We start from the raw sequence: 22,724 nt of genomic DNA, 5'->3' as shown, positions 1-22,724 counted from the left end.
TATCCCATATTAAGGTAAAAATGGACTGTTTCTTTGCCAAGGAGATGAGAGCAATTTAGCTCCTTGAGCTAATTTAAAAACCAAAAGTTAAAACCTCCCCTGGGAAGAGACTGTTTAGGAATAAAGGCATTGGCTAATTAGGCTAATTGCATTGTCTTGGGACAAGTGATTTATTAGGCCAATCTAGGCCCATGATGGGCCTGCAGGGGTGTGTTCTCGGCTTCACCAACTGCATGGCAAATATCCAAGAGCATCTTTTAACTTTAGAGTCTTGGGGCGGGGAGCAAGGTTAATGTGTGCCTATTCCCATCTCATCTATCCCCATTCTCATCTCCTCAGCTTTTGTGCATCCTTTTATGTCACTCCCGTGCCGATGGCTGTGTCCCTGTTCTCCGCCAAGCCTTTGCTCCCCCTCTCCCTTCAAATCCTCCTGTATAATTACAACTCTATCTTCAAGCAATCTTGCTTCTTTTGTCGTGAAAAATAATCCTCTCCTCCCCTCCTCTCTGAAGGTGTTCCCCTATGTTTTATCACCTTTGTCTTGGTTAGATTTTGAGGTTTTTGAGACAGGAAGTGCATGTCTCCTTTTAAGCTCATGGGATTATGTACTAGTAAGTCTGTTATATATTAAGTTGTATTACCTAAAAGATAGTGTGCATGTGAAAGTAATGGTCAACGTCCTGTTTTCTTTCCTTTTGTGTCCTCCCATGCTGCCCAGACATTTAATTTAATTTTGAACACTCAAAACTTAAAAATGGAGCATGTGGAAAATCAGAGACATGCTTCCTTGAAAAATTTCTCAAAGATGTAAAATACTGGTTTTAAAAAGCATGGACTGATTCCTGCTTTTGATGCCTATTATCAAGGCATTCCTTGGCATTTTTAACCTGGATTAACCCATGGGAGAGCAGGAAGAGGCATCGGAGCATTTGCAGTCACCAGCCATGGTAGCACTGAAGTGGCTGCACAGCTGATCCATTAAGATAGGATTTCTTTTTTTTTTCTTTTCTTTTTCAATATTGTCCCATACCTCCCTGCCTTTACTTACCTACTTGTAATCAAAAAGAGGAGGAAGTGTGGTAAAGATAACGAGGAAAATCTATACTCAAATTGCAACTAAAACCTAGACAAAACCCACATGTAGAGATAAGCAAGCAACCAAACAAAAACACTTAGCTTCACTGAGTCAGATCTTTCTTCTCTAAAACAGTGTTTATAGTGTCGGTATGTTTGGTGTAGACATCCGGAGGACGTTGGTGTGTTTTGCATATGCTTAAACCTTTGCCCTGTGACTCGTTCTTTCATATGTTCAGACCAGCAGTATGAACAAACGTATCGCTTCAAAGCACACTGCTTCTCATAGCCTCTTTTTTTAGTCTTAGGCTGGTCAAAAAATCTTGCAACTTTTTTTTCCCTCCTTTTTTTTTTCTTTTTTCTTCCTCTTTTAGAGGGTTTGATGTTACCAAGGCCATGCAACTCCAGGAGGTACCCTGACCTCGTGGCCGGTGCCCAGGTCTTCTCAGCCTACCTGATACTTGATGCCTCCGGAAGGACTACGGGAAACTTGTGGGGCGGAGTACACCGAGTACACTGGCTTATATGAGGGGCCAATTAAAATTCCTTGTGCATCTCCTTCTGGATCACGCTGGCAGGACATAAACCATTCAGTCTGCTCTTCCTGCTCCTGCCCTTGGAAGCGTGAGGGCGGCTGGCCTATGTTTCTCATGGTCGCAGTTTCCTTAACTGCAGCCTGTAGTTTTCCTCATCAGCTGGTGTAAGACACAGCTGTTTGAATACATGAAAGGCACAACAGGCTCAGCCTGTTGGAAAGGGGAATGTAGCCTGGGGGCAGTTCTTGCGTCCTGCTTAGCTAGCAAGGAAGAGATCCCAGGGCTCTCCTCCGCGCTCATGCCGCTGCGGAGGTTTTTGCCGCTTAAAGACGTACGCTGCTAGCTGTGTGCTCCTTGCGCCTCGGTTCCTCGCTTTTAGGAGGAGGGTGGTTTTGAAAGCACTTTGCTGCTGCGCCTTGGCGGTGCCAATAAGAGAAAGCGATGAGCTCGTTTCCTTCCTGCGGCGTGCGGTTTCGGAGGTCTAACAGGAGCCGGTGTCGCACACCTCTGACAAAAGTCACGGACTGAGAAGTTAGGTCCCCTCCTGTACTTCTCCCTTAACCTCTGTGTTTATGCACCCACCTCACAAAGCCTGAGCCAGCCGCTTTCTCTCCTAGGGAGGAAAAGGCTTATGTGCAACAAAAACATTAAGTACATTTTCTGCTGTTTCCATCAGGAATTCACTTACCTCCGTTTAGAAATCTGCTGGAACTAATGCAATTTGGCATTTGGGATTTTCCTCTAGATGTTGTCTCATTTTCAGTATTTGACCATTTTTCACTTTTTCTACCTCGCGTTCCCATCTTTGTACTCTCCCTGAGGTTTTCCTCCTAAGATTCTCACTTAAGCATGTGTCCTTCAAACATCGGGTCTGTTATGCATGTGTTAGTTCATTATTCCATAGTGGGGAATTGTTTCTAATTTTTTAGTACTGAATGTGCTTTCAATTTCATGGTATGCCTCACGAAACTGCTCTAATCTGAAAGCAGCAGCTATAGTCCTTTACATTTTCGTGCCTGTAGTACGCTTACCTTTTTATTGATTTATGTCCCCAGAGGATATTCGTGTAACTCTCGGTTATCCGTTCAGCTCCGAGTAGCTGGGGTCTCGCACACGAAGCGTGTCCCAGAGCTCGCCCCGCCGTAGCCGAATACCTTCCTGCTTTGGCCACGGCCCTGGGATCACGTAGCTTCTTGGAGGGCTTCACGCCCATCCTCGTGTCTTCTGGCGTGCTCAGAAAGGTCCCAAGTCACGTTTGTCATGTTCTCTTATGAGATGAAATTTCAGCTCTCTTTGCAGGAGGGACTCTAACATAACCCTGAAAAATGCTCGTTTCTGTTCTCTTAATGATTTCTTGTCTCAGAGTTCAGCTCTATAAACTCAGGTTGAGTCCATTTCTTTGTGGTTTGTTTATTGGTAGTAAATGTTTTGAAACACAACTGGATTCTGTGGCAACTCTGACTCTTAAAACTTTGAATTCAATTAGTTCCAGCCTGCCCACTGACATACATATTAAAAAAAAAATCTAATGCGAAATGTTCCTTGTTTCAGGCAAAGAGCAGAGGTGATAACTCTGACAGTTCAGCTAATAACGATTCTAGCGTGATAAAGGCCTTGCATTAATACTGCGATTGCTGTATTCAAAAACAATGAAGACCTGAGGAAGCACAACTTCCCAGGTCTTAAAATTTTTATACTATGGTTCAGTCATATATATATATGCATGTATATATATATTATTTAGAAATCTATCTTGATATCACCCCCTCAAAGATTCATTCAAGGGACTGAGGGGACTGTGTATAGCTCAGTAAACACATCACAGTAATCAAAACCATCCAAGTCTCCTTTAAGTCAGAATTCACATTTAAAAGTACCTCTAGGAGGGATTGTTGCTTTTGCTGCTTGTTTAATTTAATCTATTTGAAACAGCCTAGAAAAATTTACTGAATTCTTAACGAATGTAATATGCTTTTTTTATCACCATAATATAATTGGGAACTATTCAATACTTTATAAAGATCACTGAGAACTTTATTAATATCTCTATGAGTAAATTGGCTCCCTGCTTGATTTTTAATTTCTGGTGCTAGGCAGAGGATGTGATTTCCTCTTACTAAATGTGCTAGCATACTGTTGGCTGTATTCCCCCTTTTCATATATCTGGTTTTTGGCTAGTGGAAGTGATATATGAGCACTTTGTGATAATAGTTGTTCATAAGCTGATTTAACAGTTTTTAATTCAACTTCATTAGCCTTAGAGGGGTTGGTTTTTTCGGAAGATCTTTTTCCCAGGATTTAATTTAGGCTCTGGTTTTGTCTGCTGCTTGATCACACCCTTCTTTTGCCTGATCGTGGTGAAAGAAATTATCATCCTTCATCACAGGCGCCTTTGAGGTTTCTCGGGGAGGGCTGTGCGCGGCCACGGTGCCCTGATTGCCTTGCCCAGCGCTGCAGCCATTTCTCTTCCCCATCCTCCGAAAACAGCGACTTGTTTCCTGCTGCAGAAGTGAACTCAATCTCCTCTTGTTCTGACCTGGAGGGGTAATAGGGAGGGACAGGTTGAGATTGGTGTATTCCCACTTGTGTTGAGTCTAAAAGACTAACGAGGAGAAAAATCAATTCAAGAAGAACATGTGTAGCCTCTATCTTCGAATACCTATCAGCTGTAAATCACCTTGTGCTTGATTGACCAAACAGCCAGGTTTTTCACCCAAGGGCATCTCTAATTGTTGCAACAGTTGCAGTAAATTCTCCCTCCCTGAGAACAGGGATGTCCAGGAGCCGAGAGCGCTGCCCGGTTCCTTCTGGAAAAAGGGTGATGCTGATTACTCAAACACAGGGGATTTTGTAGTTTCATCCATTGCAGTTGCATAGTTAGCTGTGTGTGAATATCTGCATTATAAAACTGTTTTTAGTGATTTTGATCTTTGCTGTTAAAAGTTTGCTACTAGGCAGAAAGTGAATGTAGCCATTTTTAACTAAGACAAGTCTCAAAATAGAGGAGACAAATTTTCTCCCTTTAGATGGTACTAAAAATGCAAGCTACTTAACAGAAGAAAAATGTCATGCTATTAGCTCCTAATACAATCATATTACTTTGGTCTTTTGACAAAGTAAAGCCTCATTGATATTAAATATGAAAAGTTCCAACTTTCACAGTAGCAACTTTTCATGAGGAGTTTAGGTTTTTTCCACTGAGCTCTAAGAGACTGATCCATTAATAACGCATGGCATTGCTCACAAGTCACGTATGCTTAATAATTAGGAAACGTTTGTAATGAGTTGAAAAGGGTAAGGAAAGCATCAGGGTATGTGGAAGTCCAAAACTACAGAAGTCTGAAGCTAATAATTACCTGGGCTTCAAAAGCTTTTCAAATTCTCACAACAGATTCTACTTAAAATTAACCACAGACACTGCACAGAAGAGAATAATGAAGTAAGTCCAATCTTACCATTGGGGTAAAGTAAGTATCTAAGTAGTAGATATAAGATATAACAGATATAAGGGAGAAAAAAACCTAAGGACTTTAAATATAGCTTCTGGCAATCTTGGCAAGGTTTTCTGAAGGAGATGGTGAAAGTTAGTTTCGAAATATTACCGGCATCTGACAGGGACTAGCTGCTAACTCACTTAATCCCCCACACAAATCCTAGCCAAGCATATACACTATGAAGTATATTCCATAACCAACAGCTTCATAGTATATGAAGACTTTCACCTACATAGGAGGGTTAAAATCTTTGAATTCTGCACATCATTGATAAACCTGGGAGTCACTTTCCAATTATTCCTTGTTTTGATTAAAGACACCCCTCATCGCCACACCAACTATTGCTTGAAATGTTTCCGTCTGTCCTTCTGTCCGTCCGTCCTTGCAGCAAGCTGTCAGCGGGGGAACGCTGGGTCAAAATAGGATATTGATGCTGTGCTGAGTATTAGGGAGGTCGAGTTGCGAAGTGATCGGGCAGGCCAGGACAGGCATCACGTGCAGGAGTTCATTTCCACCAGGTAGCAGCCCTCGTTTCAGGTGGCCCAAATGTGGGACACCATGGTCCCTCTGCTTGGGTCTCAGTTTTGTTTCGGTAAACCACTGCATGGATGGAAGTGATGGAAATACTGGTTTTTTTTCTTTCTTTTTCTTTCTTTCTTGGCATAAGTGCCAGTTAAGTGACAGGGGCCAAAAAACCTCCCACAAAAAATCTGATCTCTAAAACTTTTGAGCCTGAGAGGATAATTCAGGAAAAGGCTGAGGGGAGGAGAGAGAAAAAAGAAAGCTGTGGCATCAGCGATGACCTCCCACTCCCCTCTGCCCATCTGTATTTCAAGAAATCCAGTGTAAAATACTCCAAGGAAATCTATTTTTCTATTCTTACATGGTCCTCATTACTAAGTATGTGAAAACATGGTAATGAATATATTTTCACCACTCACCAGAGAGTTAGGGCAGTACTCAGCATCATTTCTGGAGATGAGAGCTTGAGGCACAGAAAGACCAAATGACTCATCCATGATCAGGCAAGTTTGTGGTAGCAAAGAAAATTGAAACTCCTTCTCCAACCCCAGTCAGTGAGCCAAAAACATGCTATGTAAAGTAATGAACAGCAGTTTTGTCTCTGTTTACAGGGCTTGATTTTTTTTCTGTTTATTCTAAATTTTGGCATTGAATCCAGAGGAGTACAATTGTGCCCTTGAACTTGCACTAAAATTAATGCAATATACATATTTCTATATGCATATATATGTATACACACAAATAGATTTAAAAATGCAATTAAAAAGCAATAAAATTAATGCAGAATAGAATGGACAGACTGTGCCTTGACTACTGAGCGCAGATGTCACGTCTGTCTTCAAAGCCTGCTTGAAGCCCTAGCAGACCACGTGCATTCACAAATAACGGATTTGTGCAGGTCACAGACGCGTGGGCTGGTTTTTCACGAGATTTGTGCTGCTGAGTTCGATGTATGAGTGTGCTGGACTCTGCAAGGGTGAGGCAGAAGGGGCTGCCTGACTCTTCTCCTCCCCTCGCCTGCTCCCTGTCCTCCCTTACTGGTTGCAGCCCCTTGGGTTTGTCTGACGCTGGTTTGGCCCAGTCAGTCCATACCTGTATCGCTATGGTTTGCGACATACACCTGGGTGCTCTCTTCCCTCTTGCAAGTATCAGATAAGGTTTTCTAAACTCCATTTATGGGAAATGTAGAGATACTGTATACTTGATGCCTCCACAAGGCATGCGGGAAATATGTAAGTGAAGTGAAATGACTGCCCAGATTTCTTATGCTAACACAGTGAGAGTGAACATCAGGCTGCTGTTGAGTTACTGGAAGTGTTATGGGCTCCTCTGGGGGAGGAAGACTGTGGAAATGAAGAAACGCAATGGTCTACTTTGAATAGGTTTTAGCAAAGAAAGCCTAGCCGACAGATGCAAACGTAGAGCAGAGCAGACTGACAAAAATCAGCAGAGTTCTGGAAATGATGCTGGAAATTTGAGCTGTTTGTAAATTTGGGCAAGAGTCAAATGGCTTTGGGAGGGTAATGTAAGAGTTTGTTTATATGTCTTTGGCTTCTGGGACTGACTTTCACCTGAATACAGCAGCTGTAGGGGGTGTTCCCGCTCAAGACCCGAGTCCTGGCTACTTTTTAATGCCTATATCGCACTACGTGGAGCCCCAGGATGCTGCTCGGGATTTAGAACTAAACTTTTGTGTGTGTTAGAGACTCGTATATGGATGTAAGTCATATTAAGGAATAATTTTGCACTTTGGGAGTTGGTTATAACATTGATTTCTCAGGGTTTTTCTTTTTTTAACCAACCTTTTGAAGCACTGAAAGCTGGGCAAACCTGGACTCGGGATGTGGCATTGGTGGTCTGGTGCCATCGTATTCTCTTAGGTAGCAGGATGATGCTTAAACACGATCAAATCACCATGACTGAGGTCAGATACAGCTTGTCCCTAACCTCAGACCTTTTTAATCTATTTTGGTAGTCTAATTGCTAAGACCTTGTAGGTCATTTATTTAATGTGTTCCCTGCTAATGGAGGGATACTGGAGACACAGGTAACCTATGCCTGTATCACAGTGTAGTGTGCCTCTTGGTCGTCTTTTAGAGGTCTTAAGGACATTGTGAACCCTAAACATATGGAATCGATGTGTTATGGACCCTTTTAAACTAGCCATTTATGTCTAGGATTGCAGGAAACTGAGCTTAATGATTATGGTTAGCCCTTTCATTACTTTTTTCTGTGTTAAGTTGCCTTTGCAGACATGGCATATCTATGTCAGTTCCTCAGAATAAACTTTCTTTTGTGTTTTCCAGTATTGTTAGGTACTGCCTTGTGCAATTCTCTTTATGGGAGAAAGGGTCAGAAATTCCTCAGCCATAAGGCTGCGAGTTTCCCTCTAAAGACAGGTGCAGGGAAAATATCTTACTACTTCCCTAATACTGATTTCCTCTTCTTACTCATAGCTAAAATAGTAGGATGCACAATTAAACAAAGCCTTGCCCGTACCTGGAAGCTTTTGCAAACTGTCTCCCCAAAACTGCCTGTTTATGATTTAGCTTAATCCGTAGTTTCACGTACGTGAAATTGTTTTGCATGGTTTGCTGGTATATGCACCTAATACAGATATCATTTAAGACAGACATAGGAAACTTCTCGATAGAGCTGTGACCTGATTGCTGAGGGGAGACAAGCTGCTCCATGCGCAGTGCGGCTGGCAAATTCACCATAAAGTATTGCTCACTTTGCACTGCGCTCCTGCTGTAGCTTTCTGACATGCTTTCTCGTGGACAGAAAACGATTCTCGCCCAAAATAATGACAAGATGCCTGGAATGCATTGCCCTGGATTGGAAAAGCCAGGCTGCATTAATAATATTTCCCTGGTTTCTCTATCACTGCTCAAGAGTTTTTTTTTTTCTTTCCGAGAAGGGAACTGAGACCCAGGTTGCTTCAGGCTGTAAATTATAAATGAGCAGTGTGATGGTCTGCAACTCGAAGCAAAGGTCAAAGGGATTTTTTTCTCTTTTCTGTGTTCTTTAACTGGATCTTCTTTGATGTCTACACTGTACATACATCATCATCGTTATATCCCACGCTCTTGCATCATTAATGCAACTACAAATGAGATGGCTCAAGTTATGAACCACCAGTGCTTCACGCTAATGCATACAGATAAGATGGGGGAAAATGAGCTAAATAAAAACACTTATTGAAGGGCTTGTTCCCTGGTGTAAATGTGCTTAAAAGGAGTAGGGCTAAATTAGAGGACAGTGTTCCTTTCCAGAAGCATTTTCTAACTCAGCAAATCTCTGCTTATTGATTTGTAAAATGAGTGAAAATTTGGGGATGAAATAAGGAATTTGAAAAGCTATCATGCCTATTTGTCATGAAATTGAGCAAGTAATAGCTTTAAATTGTATGTTGCACATTTAAAAACTAAGTCTGTGTACAGTCTGGAAGGTTACAAAATTCTCCGGGAAATCCTCATCGCTATCAGAACATGAGGACGTGGGTTTTATTTGAGGGATGAAAGAGAACAACTTGCCTTCCATTTTAAAAGTTATCCATGAACTGGGCTTCATCTGCAATGAGAATGTTTTAACTCTAGAGTCCAGTTCCATGCAAGCTTAAGGTGCTTTTAAATGCAAACCCATCAAATATGACTTTTCAGATCCTCCCGTATTATGTGTTTTGCAAAGATTATGGCTTGGAATTCAAAATCGATATAGATCTTGGTGTCTTTTTGTTTTTGAAGCAAGAATAGTCAAAATGGCGACTGTGCTTCAAAATACCCATTTTGCATGCAGAGTAACAACTCTTTAATACAAAATTTTACTGCAGCATCTTAATGTGAAGCTTTATTGCCTATTATTTTTAGCGAGCATTTATAAAGCCTTATGTTTAGGGTTTAACACCTTAGCTATTTTCCATCAAAACAGGCTGAAATTTGGCATAGCAGTGGCAACCTTCATTTCAAATTTTTCACAGAAAATTGTAAACAGCAAATTGCTAATTTGTAAAGATTTTGTTAATTTCAACACTTTGAAGCCTGTCAACTTAAATGTCAAATAATATGACATCCATATGGACCATTAGAGCAATGATGGTTTAGGACAAGAGCTGCCTCAAAGTGCACATCCTGTAGTGACACTTCTGAAGTTCTAGAACAGCCAAAAAAAAAAAAAAAAAAAAATTGTCAAAGTCATGGTAGGAACGGGCAAGACAGCTAAATCTGTCTTTAAAAAGATCCTTCATTCTGTCACTTTGGAAAAGTTCTGAAATTTCAGTTTCCAAGTTCCAAATGTGGCACTGCAGCAGAGGTCTGGTTTCAAGCTAGTTGCAGAGTTAGTAAGTTTTGAGCTCTTGAGACGCAGCCAGAGTTGACGTTAGGATATGGTCCAAACAGAACATATTATTGTTTTCTCCTCGCTACAGAATATTAGTCCACATGCTACATTTCACACTGGGTTTATGCTGGGCAAAAGTTTTGGACTTCATGGAATATGTGTCTCGTGGACATCAGTAGGATGTTGTAGTAATATACAGTAATTCAGGTTTATGGCAAAATATTCTATATGTATTATACAATAATACTAAATAGCTGGAATATCTTTTATGATTCAAAGCATCAGTAATGGAGTCACATGTGCAGAACCTGTAGTATATTTTATTTGGGGTATATTCATTTTGGCAATGTAATATCTCATTTGAAATGAGTATGTATTGCACTATTGATTTTCATGGGTCTTAGAAGAGTAGAAACATCATGCAGCAATAAAAAACTGTGCTTTTTCTGTATGCACTATGTTTAGATGCAGCTCAGAGCCTTTCATAGAAGTAAACATAAAACCTATGTTGTTGTACAGAAATACTAAGTACTTGATTTTACGCTATGCACAATAAGACTATATAAGTCTATAACAAGGCTTTAACTCAAATGTGGGCTTCATACTACAGAGTTAAGTTCCTCTAAGTGTAGTGCAGAGAAGTGCTCCTGCTTTAGAGAGGGGCTGCTGTTCTCTTTTTCCTCCAGGAAGGCTGATCTATCATGAGCTTTTACTTAGACTTTTTTGCTGCTACAACTTTTGAACGTAGCCAGGCTTTTTCCCCATCAGCTCTGCTACCTGGCATAGCAGAAAGTGAGCAAAGCCTTGGAAGAAATGCTGTTTATACCTCCATCTCCAAAGACCTCAGGAAGGAGTCTTTGGCCATGACTTCCTATGTGTTGTAACAATGTGAAGGTTGAAACGAGGGGAAAAAATGGCATTTTTAGGGTAGGAATGGAGGCAGAAGTGGTTCCCTCCTTTCTGCTGCTCTCCGGTACTCTTTGTATTTCGGGGTGTGCAGACGCCGGGTGCGATCCAGCTGCTTTTGGAGGCAGGAGCAAAGCCTCTGACCCCAGCTCCACTCGCGGGGTCCGACCCATCGACCTCTTGTCCAGAGGGGTTAATGCCACGAAAGTACTTCATGGTATCGCAATCCATAAAGGATTCAAATAGCATCTCATCCACTACCAGAAACTTATTTCTCTATTTCCCAACATGTCTCTGCATGGATTGGAAATCTGTTTATAGCAGTGTCCTTGAGAACGTTTCCCTTCAAGTTTGGAAACAGTAATAATGCAATGTCATCTTAATTAAGATGCTTGGATAAATGTCTTCCAGAGTAACAGATCTTAATTTTTTTTTTTTCTTGAAGATGATCTGAAAAATCTGATCTTTGGAGTAAATTGTCTAAAGTTTAATTTTAAAACATCTTTTCTGAATAGTAATCTCAGTTTCAGGAGAAAAACAATTTACTCTGTAACTCCCATCCTTGTCTCACAGCAAGGAAATGACAAAGCCAGAACAACCTTTGTTCTGAGACCCTGTTGTCCATCTATTGTTTTCACTAATTCCTTTGCTTTGTGAAACTAAGTTTGACTTTTATAACACCTTTTAGCTTTCAATATTCATCCAACTAACTTTAGGAGAGTGGAATTTAATGCTTAGGAACAAAAGACTGGAAGTATTTATGTTCTGTTTTTCATTTTGCAAAATGAATTCAGACAAAATGGATATTGTTAGAAATCAATAGTCAATTGAAAAATGTAATACATTTTATCTTTACTTGTTAATTTTTACTATTTGGAAATTTCTCTTTAAGTTGTTAATGCTAGCTATTTATAGAATTTATTGCCTTTTTATGCCATTGTTATATTAGAAATGCATATAGTTCTTAAATCTTATTTATATATTTCTTAACTCTCAAATGCAAGTTAAAACATATCAAAGCAAGGTTGTTCTTCATTTACTTTCTCTGACCAATTTTAGGCTAATTGGCTGGTGGGGTCACGAATTCAAAACACGATTCCTCATGGAAAACAGTACGTATTTTTATAGTTTCAGTTTTACCTCCTACAATGTGTTTTTATATAACCAGCTTCACTTTTACAGTAATTTAAGTAGAAAAGAGACAACTTCGCATTTCACCTATGTTAAAGGTATTAAACTAAACTCATCCCCAACATGTAACACCATGGAGTCAATAAAGTAAATACGGGAATATATTTGATCTCTAGGCATGCTGATCTCGTTATCTGCTTCCAGACATGTTGCTTAAATACACTAAAACCCCTTCAAAATGCAGATATAGACTATGGATGAAAGTTTGAAAGTATCTCAGTGAATTAAGTTCATAAGATGCTGAGGAGCGAGGGTCTGCTATCGTTCACGTTGGTTAATATCTTACTTTAGGATTAGTTCCATGGGAATTAATGAGAAATGATATGAATAAAGGTAAGGCAATCTGAAATAAGTGACTAAAACATCACTAATGTTTCAGTATCTCCAAATCCCCTGTGCTGGCAATGGATGGAGCATGAGACAAAACCAAACCTGCTCTGGAAGAAGCTGAATATTTATTGCCCCAAAGCGTGGTGAAATGAGGTTTTCTTTCTGTATCTGACACCTAGACTCTTCTGCAGCTCTGTCTGAAAGCTCTGCAGAGAAACTGTTCTGAGGGATCACGAGAAAGGAGCTTTTTGTTTTGGGGTTTCTTTGGGCAGGTGTGTGTTTTTTTGGGTTTGACTGCAGAGCGCATCTCTAATAGCCCCTGCCTGGTCTTTGCCTTCTGACCAAAAGCAAGTCCGTGGCACTATGAAAAGCCAGCAGGAGAAACAAATTACCTTGAAATACTGTTAGAAGAAGAAAGTTGTTTATTCATTTCCATGGAGAGTTGATAGCGAGAAGTTGGGCAATAATCGTTATAAAATTAGCTGGGCTGCTGTGCATGAAGACCACTTCCCTTGCAATGTCCTCTTGCTCTGGTGCCAGCGCATAAAATATAAATAACGACACAACGTACAGTGAGGCTTTATGCCTTTATTAAAGAGATTTTGTGAGATTTCACAGCCAAAAGTCTATGCAACTTCTATACGTGGCCTGAAGCTACACTTATCCGCAGACGCGGTCTCCCACATGTCTCATCAGTTTAATAAAGTGGAGGAACATGATTCCCTAATCGCGCGCTCTGGCTCCCCGTGAGCGTGCCTCTGCTGACTTGGAGTTTCTCTGGTTTATGCCAGCGTTAAAAGAGATTCAAGTGTAAAGGTGGTTTTAACACACACCATTTAAACAAATTAATTGCAGTTCTCTAGTTCCCATGAAGCAGCTAATGAGATCTTCCGCTGGATAAAATTGGGCTTCTCTGGGAGTTAAAAGTATTAGCTGTGAATAGATTACTATTTCCTTTTAATGACTGATTCCTAAAGGCCATGTTAGTGATATATTTTATTGCATGAGGACAGACTTCAAGATAAGGTCCAATACATTAAGAGTAAAAAAATCAAAAACATTAATATCCATTATTCATTTTCCAGAACTGCAACTAAGTGAAGGAATTAATGGCTTTCGGTTATCAAATCCTCCAATTTTACTGGTCTGTGCTCTGCAAGCTAGTTTAGAGGTAAGTAACTGCTTCACTTCAACTCTGAATTTAAGAGGATAACAATGTTAAAAGAATGTCTTGTTTTTTCACTGTCTTCCTTAAAAATGCCAGAAAAGGTTAAAAGCAAAGGAAGGAGGGTGGAAAAGAGAAACCTTGAGACAAAAAGCCCATTTATATTATGCCCATCCCTCTGCTGTTCTCACAAACCTTGCTGTCGGATTTGGTACAGGTGAGGTTTGCTCCTCCAACTTTTAGACAGGAGCGAACGCCAGAGCTATGTTTCGCCAGCCTTTTTGGGTGCAAACAGCAGCTTTCTCTATACAGGTATTCAGAGCTTGTCTAGGTGTAATTACGGAAAGGGCGCAGCTGGAGATGGTCCTAGGGAGGACTTGCGAAGCTCTGCGAGGCTGCGTCCAGAGCTGCTCCAACTTATATTTCCCTGGACAAAACCCACTTGCTGCCTTTATGAAAAAAAGGCAAAAAAAGGCTGCTTGGTGTCATGCAGTTTAAATTGAGCAAGCAGCTATGGGAACGCGTCATCCATCGAACGTGAATGCTCCCTAAAAGGGGGAATTCGTGAGCGCGGTGTCGTCCGGGCTGGTTTTCTTTTCAGTGCTTGCTTGGTTTTATTTCTCAGCGCGGGACGGGCTGTCCCAGCGCCGGGAGCTGGCGTCGAGCGCGGGAGCTGCGTCCGTGCCGGGCGGCTCACCCCGTAGCGCCCCGCCGCAGGGCTCTGCGGGCGAAAAGGGAGGCTGTACACAGGTTTCTCTGTAGCACTAGATTAGCATTCTTCCTAACCTGCTTTGCAAGTCAGCCCAGGTTGCCAAGGTTTTGCACCAGCGTAAGTGGGACAGATTTATTTCCAATACCGCTCTGTTAACTACAGCGTAACGGTAAGGCTGGTGCTGGAACAGAGTGAATTCTGGGTGCTGTATGTTCCTCCTCTTTATAAACTAAAAATGCAGCATCTTAAGCAAGCAAAGTCAGAAAATTGCAGATTATGCTCTCCCCAGCTCACGCGTGGAGCTGAAAGGCTGCAAAGGGCACCGCAGTGCTGCTCCTTCTCCCTGGCGATTCATTCCGTCAGCCCTTAAACATCCAGTTTTTATTTTTATCTGGCAAAAGCGGGCTGGTGAAACTGCTGTCCCCCTTCGCTGGGACCCGTTAAGCAGAAGGCAGCATCTCCAATGGGAATGGGGAAAGCTGCAAGCATTAATGCGCGTTATTCCTCAATAACACTTAACGGGAGTGTTACGGCATGAGCTGCTCCCTTTTATGGAAAAAAAAAAAGGGTAGCGCTCCAAAATCTTTTCCTAAAGTTTCACCCTGGGGGTTAAATATTCCTTGCATGAATATTTAATATTTATAGCCCACCGTGGTAGGAGGCAGGTCTCCTCTTCGCCTGCCTGCGCCGAAGGGCAGCGCTTCTCCTTGGTGCGTAGTGACCTGCCCCAGTGGTGACGGCTTGAAACACGATGCCCATCTGCGAGCAGCCCCAGTTACCCAGAAACACAGAAAAATATCCCGCAGCTTTGGGTTTTGTGCAGCCCTTCGTGGTGGTGATGGCACCCTGGGATAGTTGGGAGAGTCTATGAAAAAGTGCTTCCCAGATGCTGTTGGAAACTGGGGTTTTGGGTAAATCAAGTGGGATTGCTCAGTTACCGCCACATTTTACTGTTTTGCCACACTTTTCATTCTTGCTAATGTGGCAAAGCAGGGCTGCCCTTCTAGGCAATTACGTTTACATGTTGCATCATATTTTGAGCTTTTTGTAGCTGTGTAAGAGCAGAGGAGCTGTTAAACCAACTTTGTTAAAACAAGTATTTTTTCCTTCATTTGGATGAGCAGAGAGCCTGAAACCCTCCCTGTGCAGAACTCAACACCTACAACGTCAATACATTAATTTGGTTTTTCTGATTTCAAAGGCAGCAGTTTATACGTCAATCACGACATTTCAGTCCTAACCCTTAACTTTTGTTACCTGAGGCTGGAAAAATTTGCGTGTGATTTTGATTTTGAATTCTGCTCAGCACTGTTGTATGTGTAGAGAGCTTCGGGATCCTCTTTGGATCAGCTGCTGACACGCTCCCATGTTCCCAAAAGCCCAGTTCTGCCGTGTGTACGTATAGCGCGTATCAGATGTTATCGCCCGATTCCAGTGACATAATGTGCATGGAGAAATCTGCTACCTAGCAAAGTAAGAACGACAGGGTTTGGTCCCCGTGTTACCAAAATGATTTACACTGTTAGAAAAGCCAGAAATGGCCTTCACCGCCTTCGACTTCTTTTTATGTTTTGTAGCAATGCATCGTCATTCTAACGATTTTTAATCATTACAGGTTTTTGGTCAAGCCACAATGAAAGCACTGAGAAGGAAATCCCTTCTACTTACCGGCTACTTGGAATACCTGATAAAACATCACTACAGCGAGGATAAAACAAATCCAGAGAAGCCTTTTGTTAAAATAATCACCCCACCTCAGGTTGAGCAAAGAGGATGCCAGCTCACACTATTTTTTTCCCTCCCAATCAAATCCATATTTAAAGAGCTGGAGAAGAGAGGAGTAGCTGTGAGTAAATCAGACTTCACCTTCTTATGCACTGTTTTGAGAAGCTATCCTGTACCAAAGTAATCATTTTGGTTTTTTTCCTGTATATATAAAAGATAATATATTATATCCTCTATATTTTATTCCTGCATTCTCATATAAGGCCAAGAAAGACTCCAAGTAACTTCAGCAGGTTTCAGAGTGATCTTGCAGAAGATAAACTTCTTGAACTTATAATAAAAGAAAGGGTTTACTCAGATGATGGAAATGTGATTTCTTTATGTGCAAACTAAAACTGGATCATTTTGCAGATCTAGAAATGTCTAGGTCATTTCAGTAATTGCTGTGCGTGTGCAAATCTCGGCATACAAATCTCTTTCAGCGTATGTGGAACCATTGCATTTTCTTGGAGTCAAGACTGGTGTCAGTGTACTGCAAGGACACCCCTGCCCAATTTGGGAACAGACAGCACCCGACTGTCTATTTGGGAATAAAGAGCAATTTCTGCAATTGCCCTCTTATAGTAACAAGCAGAGCCGAGGCTGCGCTTGCCATCCTAAACGCCAAAATTCAGCTACCCACAGCCTAACGCTAATGAGGAGCTCTGAACCCGAATCCGTCCTTTTCATGATCTGTAAATGGCCAAAACCTTGTTCTTCACAAGGCGCCGAGGTGGAGAAATTAAAAAGCTGTCATTTCCTTAGAGATGTGTTTTAGCACTCAGAAAAAGAGGCCACTGAAAAGTAATGACATGTAATGACATGGTCACCAGTGAGCGCTACTCGGAAAGAATAAAAGCTAAATCTAAGGCTATACGTTTGGTGATTTAGAAGTGCTGGGAGGTGAGGCTGGTCGCGTAATGCCATATAAGTGATATACGAGTTTTATTTCTGCTGGTGACTTGTGTTCCCAAAGGGCAGCTCTTATAGGCCAAATATGCTTCTGTTTTGGTGCTGCCAGGGAATTCCAGGAACCGCTGCTTTTAAGAGGGCATAGGGCCTCGCAGTGTTGGCTTGTCTTTGATGCAGTAATATGTTTCACACTTGAAAGATTATTATATTCAGCAAAATGTCTAAATTTGCAGAGGGAAAAAAGAAATTACTGCAAGTCCTATGATGTTACTCGTACCTTGAGTACAAAAGACCGTCGTACTGGCGTGTTTCTGTTTTGTGGTGGCTTTTTTGTCACCTGTGAGGCTCCAACTATGGGTTGCTCTAGGCACTAAGGCATAAATTCAGCATAGCCGACAGGATGGCACAGCCTGGCTAATGCTCTCGAAGAGAGTTTCTTAGGGCTCCCAAAGTTTTGACCCATGTCCATATAAATGCTCTTCCTCCTCTCTCAGGTCAGTCGTTCTTCCTTGATGTAGCTCCACTTAAGACAAGGTTGGCACTCATTTAAAAAAAAAAAATGTCTGACAAATAAATGTGAAGTGACCTTAATTGACGAAGCACTCCCTTTCTATTTTACAGTGTGACATGCGAGAACCAAATGCTCTTCGTGTTGCCCCAGTTCCTCTCTACAATTCCTTCCGTGATGTGCACAGATTTATTGAAATCCTGGGATCTGCAATTACCGCTTCAAAACAAACAGCAAACAATACCGCGCTATCTGCTTCTTATTGATGGCTCAGCTGCATCTTTTAATCTATTTTTGACTAAGATGCATTTATCCCACTGAGCGATTCTTTGCTTCTAGTAGGCTAAGCTATATCCCATGCAATTTGCAAAAAAATGACTGTGCTTGAATAGTTATTTACAACAGACATAGTTTTATTAAAGCTCGTATTTCCACTCTGCTTTGACTTTGACTTCATGAATTAGTATGCTTTGTATATTTTAATGGGGCTTTTCTTAAACATTTTATGTGGTTTTATTACATTAGCCTTGAAAAGCACGGAAGAATTCCTATCAGCTACAACAGGAATGAAAAAAAAGTCCCCTCTTTATTAGAAAAATGATGCATAACAAAAAATGGAAAATAATCAAATCTCTAACTTAGTTAAAAAATACAGTCCAATTTACATTTTTAATTTATCAGTTCTGTTTCAAGTAAGTAAATGGTGCACTATACTTGAAGAGTAAAAGTTGAGCAATTAGTCGTTGAAAGACTGTTAACTGCTGCATACCAAATCTTTCAAAGGCCTCAACGTTTTGAAATTCTTGTTTAATAAATGTCTAATCGATGAATGAATTTATTGTGGACAACTTCTTTGGTAGGTAAGTGCGATACAATTGGCTAAAACAAGAAGTTTTATATTTATCTTCTAGGTGTGATCTGAAAGATGATATGCTTGAGAAAGCCGAGAGGGATTTTAAGCCTGTTCATGAAAACCAGTGTTAAGGGCTATATGAGCATTTACTGCAATTTTAAGGCTTGTTTCAGATTAGGTGAAATGAACTCTGAATTGTTTAAGCTACCGCAAAATATCTTATTGTTAACTTATGGAATGGCCCAAATTTTTAGAAATTTGCATCAGACGGCCAAGTGCAATGATGGAAAACTTTACATTTAACCAATACTTTAACCAGAGTTGTTTTATTATCCCATTAATAACATAAATGGTTACTGAGCTCCTAAATGTGTGCACATTCAGGCTGTACCCCTTTTCCAAGAATCAACTAATCTGTAAGATTTTCTCTCCCAAGATACTCAGTGCAGCTGATTTTTGGTACAAAATATTAGGAGATAACTTTTTGCAGCACTTTTTATTGCGGTTGTAGGGCGTGAGGGGATTTGGACGAGGCCTGAGGACTGCTCCAAACCTTTCTGGCCCGAGGGCTTTCGTGTTGGTTGAGACTTTGGGGCACTTTAAGTGCCCCTGGGCTCCTGCACTGTGTTCCAGCCCAGCCGGGGCCTTGGCAGTGCCAGTCTCCGCTGCAAAATTCCCCAAAAAAGGGTAGCTTTAAAATCCCTGCTGCAGTGATACTTATTTCATCAGTTAGAAGGGATAGTGGAAAACTGAAAAAACTGCAAATACAGCATTTGTCGGTGTTTTTGGCACCTGTGAAAAGCAAGAACAGCCACTTAACCTAGAATACCATGATAAGGACCAGCACGGGCTTCTTAATCACTCAGAAAGCTCTGGCATGCTCGAGAGGTTTGGATTACCCTGACGTCACCTCTCCTTAATTTAACCGAAACTGTGTCCTTGTACTGCAGACCAGGTATCTCTATTTCAGCGGCTGCAGTTTTATTTTCATATTTGCATCCGAAGTGCTGCCACTCTCATCTGTCGAGCGACAGGAACGTGCAAAAAGGGCATTTTTACACGGCACGACTCCTCATCAGGAAAGCACCGGCTACGAGACCATGCGTGTGCCGCGGTGCAAAGGGGAGGCATCCGTTGCTAGCACTTCTGAAGCAATCGTGCTGCACAGCAACGGCACTTGCATCTTCCGTAGAAAATTAGGCAAGCCTAATATAAATGCAGACGTGGCACTACGTCATGCTATAAAATGCGTTATTTTGATTTCAGCTCGACTCTGGTTGCGAGGCAGACCCAGGAGGAACCTGCTTCTCAATAGTATTCAGACCTCAAGCAGATAGGGTGGAATACGCACAGCAAATTACATGTGGCGAATTTTGAGGTCTCAGTCCAGCACAGCAGTTTGGGATCGGCATTAAAGCCACTACCTGTAAAAACAATTCCTTTAAGTAATGGGAGCCAGATAGGGTAGGCGAAATACTTCCCGGGTCTGTAAAATCCTGTTTTTGAAAGATAGCAGTTTATTAATAAATGGTCACTAGTATTTTGTCTTTTTGTAACATTTGAGGCTTGGTACATGTATTGATTCTATAGACAGGCATTTATATTATGTGACGGGTTTGCCAAAGTTCAGAGTGTCAAAATTCACTTATTTCACCTTTTTTGAATTCTTTCTCTTTTACCTATGGACTGGGAAGACAAACATAAGACTCCTTGCTCTCCTGGACAGGTATATATATTTAGAAAATTAAGAAATTTGAAAAATGGGGCAAGGCTGTATTGTATTTTGTTAAATATTACAGCATAAACACTTGTTTTACATGTTCTTTCTTTACTTGTACTAAAAGTTTTGCAAAATGAATAATACTGAAAGTTAACATTAGGTGTCAGTATTTTACATATTATTTAGTGAGAGATATCAAGTCAAAGCTTCTGTGCAAAAAAGAAAAAAAAAAAGAATATTACAGTCTACCGTTTCAAATGCTCTAAGTTATCATAGTTAGTGTAATATCAGGAATAATTATGTGTGAAATAATTAATTGTATATACCCCGAATGCCTCTCGCTGGCTACATCTCTGATTTAAAATTCAGTATTAAGTACCTCTGGTTTCTAATTGTGCTGAGATTTAATTCTAGGATTGTCTGAAGAAATTACATTTTTCAAATTAACCTGCAAGACATGAGGGTCTGTAGATGGTAGGAAATGATATGCAGGTAGAGTGAAAAAATGTCTATGAGATGAAAGAATAAAAGATAAATGAGAATGTGTAGATCCCCAGTTCTATGTGATGTTTCTTAGCACAACACAGTTAATACTATATAGATCTCTTAAACTCCCTGTAACTGTTGAAAACATGAAGGGAAAACATTTTAGGATCCACTTGTACAATTTTACCCGTTTCGTCATGGGAAGGCTAGAGAGAAGGCAGAGTCCTCTTCCATAGCCAGAAAAGGAGCATATGATGCTCCTGTTTTCAGAAAGAACAATATACTCGGAGCGAAGATGAAAGGATGAGGCTTGTTACATGAGTGCAAACAAAAGAGGACGTGACCCATTTTAAGAGATTAAGATCTAAAATGTTGAGAGTCCTTGGTCCTACTGCAGCAGAATCCACCTTCCTTTCACCTGCTGAGTACTATGGATTGGCAGACTGAGGAAGAAAGATGAGAAAGGGAGAAACCAATACTAATCTAGTCAAGCAACACGTTCAGTGCAAGAAAAGAAAGAATGGGAGACAACAAAACAAAATGCTTAACGCTTTAGGCTTTGTTCTGTTATATGGTGTTCCCGGTGCAGCACGAGGCAGGTGGGAATTCTCCGTGAAATTCTAGCTGTGAGGGTAGCGATAGATCTTCATTAGGGATATATGCGCTTATAAACGGCGATAACCATGCGGTGCTAAATCCACGGCGGGGTCTTGCAGGAGGTGTGCATCCATCTCCCAGCCCAGGAAAGCGCAGCCCCAGCAGCCCGCACGGAGATGCTGGGACGCGTCTTTCAGAAGGAGCTGACCCGCTCGGAGACTCTCACAAACCTCCGTAGGTACCTGTCTCAACCTCTGGGCACCCAAACCTTTGAAAATAGGTTTCTGGAAAGCTAGTTGCTCTTTCTAACCAGCTGAGGGACAGTCTTCCACCCTAAACTTTAAATTTTGTCAATATTTGTGAAATATATTTAGAAAGCTTGTACAGAAACGAGTAAGTTATAGATCAGTAATTCATACTTTTCATGCGCCAAGTTTTTATTACCTAAACTTACTCTTCTAAGCATCACTTTACATTTCTAGTTAAATATAAGTCAGAATTGATTGGGGTATTTCTCAATGGAGTTCTATCTTTATTTCATCATAATTGCTTCACATTTGAATAATGACAGATGAACTACTTCATTCCATTGCAGTTTTAAGGCTTTGAAGTCACAATAGCAGCAAAGGATTTAAATCCTGAAGCCATTATTATGGCCGGGAAGACATCAGGGAAAAGGAGAACTTATGGTGGTGTAATTTTCTAGACACAAAAATATTTCTGTGGCTGCACTTTGCTTTTTTTTTTTTTTTTTTTTTTTTCCTGGATATTTTGCTAACCTTAAGAGGATCCCACTAAACTTCAACAAAATGAAATAGCTGCAAGTTCTAGCAGAGCAAATGGCTTCTCTCCACTCTGGAAGAAGACATTATAAATCTCGAATGAGAGTCCATGCTGTAAGTATACTTCTACAGTTATTTTGCTTTGGATGCTGGCTACAAACCGTTTAGGATTCTGTGCAGCTGCAATACTGTATTTCACCAATAAAGAGTTCATTAGATCTTTTTTCTCGCTGACATTTACGTCTAGTCCTGCGTACATGTTAATACTCCAAGGTATGAATTTCAAAGTTCCCTTTATCTTTGTGTACAGTTTTAAGCAATTAATCAAATGATATAAAATAGCTTTAAAAATAAGAAACGAATTGTGAATTTAAAGTGTATGTTCAAAAAGTTGCTCCATTATAATTTGTGGGGGACAACTGAGCTGGGTGCAGAAGTCCTTTTTTTTTTTCTTTTTACTTACATTTTATTGAAAGTTTTTGAAGAGATTGTCAAATTGTTAAAACATGACCAAATTGTACAGCCAGGATAGTTCTTTCTCCTAGGAGGCTACATCAAAGTGGAAGAGCCATAGAAAAGCCATTATTTAATATGTTCGAAATGACTCCCATGTGGGGTAAGATTTATACAGGCTTCTGAAATAAGCATAGGGCCAAGCAACGCTGAAAACCCTTCATTTGAAATAAAAGCAAATGGCATTCTTATCATCACAGTGCCAGGTATAAACACGAAGACATATATAAAAACTTTTCCAGTTATTTCTTAGTAACAAAGAATATTCGGAATGAAAGAAAGCATAGGAGCACCAGAGGTATCACGGAAACGTGAAAGGCT

The 22,724-nt window shown here is 40.7% G+C and overlaps 1 protein-coding gene across 2 annotated transcripts in view; it reads left to right on the top strand.

Moving 5' to 3' along the window:
- Window positions 1-17,891, top strand: part of KYNU (kynureninase) — a 58,786-nt gene extending 40,895 nt beyond the window's left edge. For both annotated transcript variants that reach the window (XM_026123454.2, XM_064515532.1), the window contains exons 11-14: window positions 11,930-11,982; window positions 13,477-13,562; window positions 15,884-16,114; window positions 17,566-17,891. In XM_026123454.2, the coding sequence (XP_025979239.2) occupies window positions 11,930-11,982; window positions 13,477-13,562; window positions 15,884-16,114; window positions 17,566-17,718 (523 nt within the window). In that variant the 3' untranslated portion in view covers window positions 17,719-17,891. The remainder of the gene's footprint in view (window positions 1-11,929; window positions 11,983-13,476; window positions 13,563-15,883; window positions 16,115-17,565) is intronic.
- The last annotated feature ends 4,833 nt before the right edge of the window (window positions 17,892-22,724 follow it).

Source organism: Dromaius novaehollandiae, chromosome 7 (genome assembly GCF_036370855.1).
Source record: "Dromaius novaehollandiae isolate bDroNov1 chromosome 7, bDroNov1.hap1, whole genome shotgun sequence".
Taxonomy (NCBI): domain Eukaryota; kingdom Metazoa; phylum Chordata; class Aves; order Casuariiformes; family Dromaiidae; genus Dromaius; species Dromaius novaehollandiae.
Note: the sequence above shows the minus strand (reverse complement) of the source record. Positions and strands in the feature narration are given on the sequence as shown.